Source organism: Momordica charantia, assembly GCF_013281855.1.
Source record: "Momordica charantia cultivar OHB3-1 chromosome 9 unlocalized genomic scaffold, Mcharantia_2.0 BLBB01000009.1, whole genome shotgun sequence".
NCBI lineage: Eukaryota > Viridiplantae > Streptophyta > Magnoliopsida > Cucurbitales > Cucurbitaceae > Momordica > Momordica charantia.
In genome coordinates this window covers 14,134,410-14,141,321 of record NW_028275167.1, presented here as the reverse complement: position 1 = coordinate 14,141,321, position 6,912 = coordinate 14,134,410, and the positions used below count along the sequence as shown (strand labels likewise).

Genomic DNA, 6,912 nt, shown 5'->3' with positions numbered 1-6,912 from the left:
TTCAGAAGAGGAAGGAATGGGGATTGTGTTTCCGCTGTGAGGAAAAGTACACCGTGGGCCATAAGTGTCGAAACAGTGAACTCCGAGTCTTCGTAGTGCACGACTTGTATCAGTGCTCCAGCGTGTAAGTTCCTGGTCGGATGATGCCAGTTATGCGGTATGGACCTTCCCAATTTGGGCTGACTACTCCATCCGAATGTTCCTTCTTCTTCAGCATTACTTTCCTTGGTATCAGTGCTCCGACTGTGAATCTATATGGCTTCACTCACGAGTTGTAGTATCTAACAACTCGGCTTTGGTGCTAGGCCACTCGTAGGCGAGCGATTTTCCTATGCTCTTCAACGAGGTCCAAGGAGTTCAAAATCCCTTTCTGGTTCAGGCCTTTATCAAAGGCTTGGATTCTTAGTGAGGGGACTTCCATTTCCACGGGTAGTATAGCCTCCATACCGAAGGATAGCAAATAAGGAGTTTCACCCCTCGAAGTCCTAGGAGTAGTCCTATAAGCCCATAGGACGCCTGGATGTTCTTCTGCCCACTGACCTTTGAGTTCTCGAGCCTTGCTTTTAAGATTCTTTTGATGATCTTGTTCACAACTTCGACCTGCCCGTTGGTTTGAGGGTGCATGGGGGTCGAGCTAAGGTGCTTGATGCCTAGCTCCGAGCAGAATATCTTGAAGTTTATGTTGTTGAATTGTTTTCCATTGTTTGAGATGATGGTATTCGAGATACCGGACCGACAGACGATGGACTTCCATACAAAAGCCGTTATATTTCGCTCGATGATTGTGGCAAGAGGTTCGGCCTCAGCCCACTTGGTGAAGTAATCGACTACGACAACAACAAATTTTGTCTCGCCTTTTCCCATAGGCAATGGACCGATGAGGTCGATTCCCCACTGGCGAAGGGCCGGACGCTGTTAGGCTTGTCAGCTGTTCGGCAGGTCATCGCGTGATGACGGCTGTTCGCTGGCATCTATCGCAATGTCGCGTGAACTTCCTAGAATCTTTGTTCATCGTGGGCCAATAATATCCTTGCCTTAAGATTTTGTTCGCAAGCGCTCGACCGGTCAGGTGGTCCCCACAGTCTTCCTCGTGGATTTTACTGAGGATATATTCAGCCTCAGACGATCCTACGCATCTGAGTAGTGGAAGCGAGTACCCTCTTTTGTATAGGACCCCATCCCTGAGTAGGTAGTGTGAGCTTTGTCTACGGAGCCTTCGTGCGACTGCTTCATCTTCCGGTAGCTTGTCGATTACCAAATGTTCTCTAACTGGGTCTCTCTAGTCTAGGGTATCTGGATGGTCGATGCCCATCGTCTCTGGCTTAGTGAGGCTTGATTCTCCCAGCATTTCGACCAAAATTGTTCGAGGCAGGTCAGTCTCGTGAGACGATGCCAGAAGAGCTAGAGCGTCAGCATTGGCATTTTTCGAGCGAGGTACCTGCTCGACAGTGCTCAACTCGAAGGTGTTCAACAGTGCCTGCACCTTTTGGAGGTACAGGGCCATTGGGTCATCCTTGGCTTGGTACTCTTGATTGATCTAGTTAACGACTAGTTGGGGGTCTCTGATGATGCTAATGTGTCGGGCCCCCATTGATTGGGTTGACCTTAGCCAGGCGAGCAACGCCTCGTATTCGGCCTCGCTATTAGAGGTTCCACACTTGAAGCGGAAGGCATACTCTTGGCGGCTCCCATCCTGGCTTATCAGTAGGACTCTGGCTCCACAGCCCTGGTTGTTTTCTAACCCATCCATGTATAGCATCCATCGACCAAGATCGACACTTTCCTCCGATTGCGCTGGGGTTAGTTCGACAACAAAATCCGCCACTGCCTGACCCTTCACTGATACCCGTGGTGCGTAATGTATGTCGTACTCACTCAACTCGACGGCCCATTTAATGATTCTTTCCGAGACCTCAGGTCTCTAAAATATCTGACGGAGTGGTTGGTCGGCTAGGACTACAAGTCGGTGAGCCTGGAAGTAGGGTCACAATTTTCTTGTCGCGGTAACTAGTGCAAGAGCTAGCTTCTCGATCTGGGAGTAGTGGTGTAATCCACAGGGTTCTGCTTTTCAGCTTCCTCTTTGACTAGTGTCGAGCTGACTGTGCTACCTGAAATGGCAAGGTAGAGGTATAGTTCGTCCCTTACGCTCGGCTTGGCCAAGAGAGGGGTGGACACTAGATATTGCTTCACCTCCTAGAAGGCCCTTTCACATTCATCAATCCACTCGAACTTCTCTCCCTTTCTCAGCATCTTGAAGAAGGGCAAGCACTTGTCAGTCGACCGGAAGATGAACCAGTTTAGTGTCGCGATCTTCCCGTTCAGGCTCTAGAGCTATTTCAAGTTCGTTAGGGCAGCCATATTTAGAATGGCTTTGATCTTTTCTGTATTGGCTTCAATCCCCCTTTGATGCACTATGAAGCTGAGAAACTTTCTCGATCTCACGCCAAAGGCACATTTACCCGGGTTTAGTCTCATGCCATTATAGTGCATGACCTGGAATGTTTCGAAAAGGTCGTCCTTGTGTTGTTCGGCTGTTAACTCTTGACCAGCATATCATCGATGTACACCTTCATGTTCCTTCTGATCTCTGTGGCGAATATCTTGGTCACCATTATTTGGGTAGGTTGCTCTGGCATTCTTCAACTCAAAGGGCATGACCTTATAACAGAACAGCCCTTGCTCTGTGATGAAGGAGGTATGCTCCTGATCCGCCGGGTGCATCTTGATCTGGTTGTACCCCGAATAGGCGTCCATTAATGTCAATAGCTCATGCCCCGCTGTGGCGTCTACCAGCTTGTCGATCCGCAGTAAAGGAAAGCTATCTTTTGGGCAACCCTAGTTCAGGTTGGTGAAGTCCACACACATTCGCTACTTTCCATTGGCCTTCTTGACCAGGACCACTTTGGACAGCCAATTCGGGTAGTGGACTTCTCAGATAAAGTCAGCCTTCAATAGTTTGGCCACTTCTTCTTTCGTGGCAGCATGACGCGCAACATCCATGGTTCGCTTCTTTTGCCTCACCGGCTTCACGCTCGGGTCTACGTTGTGTCTGTGCATGACGACTGAGGGGTTTATGACAGGCATGTCTTCGTGGGCTAGGCGAATATGTCGGCGTTCTTCTCGAGGAACTCGATCAGACACTCCATCTCATCACCTGACAATGCAGCTCCCATGTTGGTGGTCTTTCCTGGTCCCAAAATGGGCACCACCTCCAACTCTTCGGCCGACGGGATGCCTTTTTCTTGCTCCATGATCGAGTTAGGGGCATCCATGTTTGAGGCTTCCTTGGGAACTGTCTCGGCTGCAAAGGGAGTGGATTCGGGTTCGGCTACTGGAGCATGGATGGTCCCCACCATTTTCGATTTCTTCATGGTATTGGCGTAACACTCCTGCGAGGCTCGCTGCTGTTCATCCAATGTCCACATCCCATTGGGTGTGGAGAATTTCATGGTTTGGTGATAAGTGGACGAAACGGCCCTGAAATGGTGTATCGTCGGTCTTCCGAAGATGGAGTTGTAGGCTAAGGGATCATCGATCACCACGAACTTCTCGATTCAAGTGACTACTTCTTCCCCCCCCCCCCCCAGAGTTAGGGGCAGTTTAATGCTTCCTTCAGGACGGACTCGTTCGCCGGAGAAACCGACCAGCGGTGACACGCACCTTTTGAGCTTAGTGACATCCCACCCGAGCACGCGTGCACCACCAAGGGTAGAACATTTGCCAAGCTCCCTCCATCCAACAGCACCCAATGTGTGGGTACGTGATCGATCCTGACGACGACGACGAGCGCGTCGTTGTACGGTTAGAGCTGGGCGTTCGCTTCCTCGTTCGTGAAGGTTATTGCTAGTCCCGGATCGACGTTCTGGGTTTTCCTTTAGCCAGTCGGGCTAAAGTCTTCCACTTATTGCTGGATTCTCCCTCCCCCCTGGTTCTCCCCTGATGGTGAGGATAGCCTGGGGTCATCGTCCTTCTTTGGAGACTTCGGCTTCAACTGTGTTTTGCCTCCATTATGCTTTCACCTACGGCCTCTCGGTTCCGAGCCTTCATCGACGAACTCCTTCAGGTATCCCCTTTGGACTAGTGACTCAACCTGATCCTTGAGGTCTCTACAATCGGCGGTGTCGTGCCCGTGACCTCAATGGAATTTGCAATACTTGCTCTTGTCCTTCTTGGCAGCGTTGCCCTTGGAGTGTTTCGGCCCTTACAGCAAGTTGTCGACGGGGGTCCCATTGATTCGGGCAAGTATCTAGTGCACTGGAATGCGAGTGGAAGTGTATTTCCTGTATCGCTGTGGTCGGTTGGCTCTAGAGTCTGACCGAAGCCCGCCGGACTCTCTTTTAGTAACCGATCTTTCCGTCGACTTCCCCTTATCGCGTTGAGTCGCGTCACCCGGCTTTTTGTCTAGGGATTCGGCAGCGAACATCTCCTCTCCAGCTATGTGCCTGTTAATCCTGGTCGTGAGTTCGGCCATGGACCTTGCAAGATATTCGCCGAGCGACCGTACAAGCTTTCTTTCTTTGATGCCCTAGGAGAATGCCCACAAGGCTACGCTTTCATTACAGTTGGGTACTCGGATCCTCTGATTCGAAAAGCGTGTGACATATGCCTTCAGGTCCTCACCTGGTTTCTATTTGATCGAGGAGAGATTGGCTTCCGTCCACCTGTTGGTGCAGGATTAATGGAACTGATCTATGAACTTACTCGTTAGGTCCTGGTATCTCCCGACTGAGTACGAAGGCAGATCCTGGAACCATTGCTAAGCGAGGCCAATAATGAAAGGATCGGATCTCGCAGCAGAAGCGCGCGAACACATGTGCTTCGATCTTGTTTTAGAATTACAACAAGGAAAAGACATAAGCATGAGTAAAAAGGAAGTTAGTGATACATACCTTTGAAGACACTTTTTCAATGTAGACACCAAGGCCACCATAAAGTCTTCCTCACTATCTTCTAGATATTAAGAACTCGGTTTGTGGGAACCGTCTTATAATTTAAAGGGAAATTGAGAGAGAGATTTTCTTGTTAGAGTTCGGAAACTCTATCAACCACGTTCGAGCGTCCGGAAAGAAATGGGAGAATCTCCCTTTTAGAGAGAATGAGGAGTACGTGGTGAAGCACTTCCCCACTAACTTCCCCACTTTCTTTTTCTTTTTTTAATCCTTTTCTTTTTTTTCTTTTAGTTTAATTAAAACAATTTTAATTAAAATAACAATTAATTAAATCTAATTTAATTAATTACAAAAAAAGAATTATTAATACAATTAAATTAAATCTAATTTAATTTAACCAAATTAATATATCACATTAATTTAATTAAATCATATTTAATTAAATTAATCAACTATATTAGAATCAAATTCTAATATTTATCTCTCACATAATTTTGAATGCAATTCAAAATTAACTTTATATTAAAATGTATCAACATACATTATATTAATTTCATCTCATACAATTAACCTTAATTCCTTTTAATGAAATTGAACAATTCAAATTCTTTTCAAGACTGAATGTTCCAACTATCCTTTACGAGTTAGCAAGGGGACCTAATGGACCTACAGATCAGAAGCTCCAACGATACGAGATTAATTAATTAAACTCATTAACCAAATTAATCAACATTTGTTGATAGTCGGTCACTCCACTAAAGACCCATAGCTGCACTCTTCTCACTGTAGAATATTTTGCGTCCACGAATTTTGACCATTAACAGTATCCTTCACGAGTGTTCGTAACCATAGTTGGGTCAAATTACCGTTTTACCCCTGTGTTACATCTTGTATCTTAAGTACCGCTGATCCTCTAATGAAAAACCCGGGTATGGTCCAACCAATAACCGGAAGTCCCTCTCTGGCCAGTGAGAGGGTGGGGCCCCTTGTTCAAGTCCCGGAGTTAGCACTTAAGAGAAAACATTCATCTACTTACCCTAAAGTCGGGAATGAGTGAATTCCATCTTGTGTAGTTATGTTCCCAGCTCCTCACACGATCTCGTCCCCAAAATGGTAGGAATATTGAGTCGGCGGCTCCGGCCACTCTCACCCCATACAAATCAAAGGATGAGTCCTAATAGGCAGGAGTCTATAACTCACTCAGGATTGAAATCGAGTTACCCGGTCATCCTATTGAAATATTAATCTATTAGCTAACGATGTTACAGCTAAAGATTAATTATTTCGTGGTTCGGTCTTATACAAACTCATTGTATAGGATACCCCCACTCGCATGTCTCCACACGAACGACCTGGATCAAGTCATTTGTAACTATTACAAAGTGGGTCGTATCCATAGTGTTACCAAGATAAGGTACCCAACCTTATCCATATACTATAGACCATTTAGGTTTCTATTGGAACATTATCCACCTGTATATCGTATATATACTGTATATATATATACTGTATATCAAATATATATGCTGTGTATTAAATATATGATGTATATCTGCTATATACTGTTTCAGTTACATGACATAACCTAAGATGTTAGTTTATTGGATTTGAGTTAATGCAATTCTAAGAGAAACATCAATAACAACTTTATTGAATGAATATTTGTTTTATGTTTACAAACCACAAGTTTATGGCATAAAACCCAACAACAATAAGGGTTTCAAAGAAACCCCGATACTGTTCGGCGTCATTATACCCCACCTGCCACATCGCATCATGGTACGATGTGGCGTGGTCCACGGGATTTGTCGATCCGTCGTATTTGTCCAGGTGCGGGCCTTTGAACCCCTTCGACAGATCTACGGCTAAGATGCTGGCTATGAAGGGCTCTTAAGCGATCTTGGAGGGTTCATATTGTATGGTGGGGCCGACGCCCCAAGCTCTTAGTTCATTTTTTACTCGGTTGAAGATTCCTCCTTGACCCGATTCAGATCTTCACGGACGAGCCCGATTTGGGACCCAC

The 6,912-nt window shown here is 46.3% G+C and overlaps 1 protein-coding gene across 1 annotated transcript; it reads right to left on the bottom strand.

Annotated features, from left to right (window-relative positions):
• Positions 1–301: 301 nt before the first annotated feature.
• On the bottom strand, positions 302–864 carry LOC148209034 (uncharacterized). Its single transcript, XM_088117397.1, has 2 exons — positions 729–864; positions 302–600 (listed from the first exon to the last, which is right to left on the bottom strand). Exons 1-2 carry the CDS (start codon positions 862–864, stop codon positions 302–304), a joined length of 435 nt encoding a protein of 144 aa, XP_087973523.1.
• Positions 865–6,912: the final 6,048 nt, after the last annotated feature.

Excerpts from the sequence above, each read along its gene's own strand:
- LOC148209034 (XM_088117397.1), bottom strand. The coding sequence starts at position 864 with ATGGGAAAAGGCGAGACAAAATTTGTTGTTGTCGTAGTCGATTACTTC. Across the intron at positions 601-728 it reads GTCCATCGTCTGTCGGTCCG|GTCGAAGTTGTGAACAAGAT; the intron begins GTATCTCGAATA and ends ACCAACGGGCAG.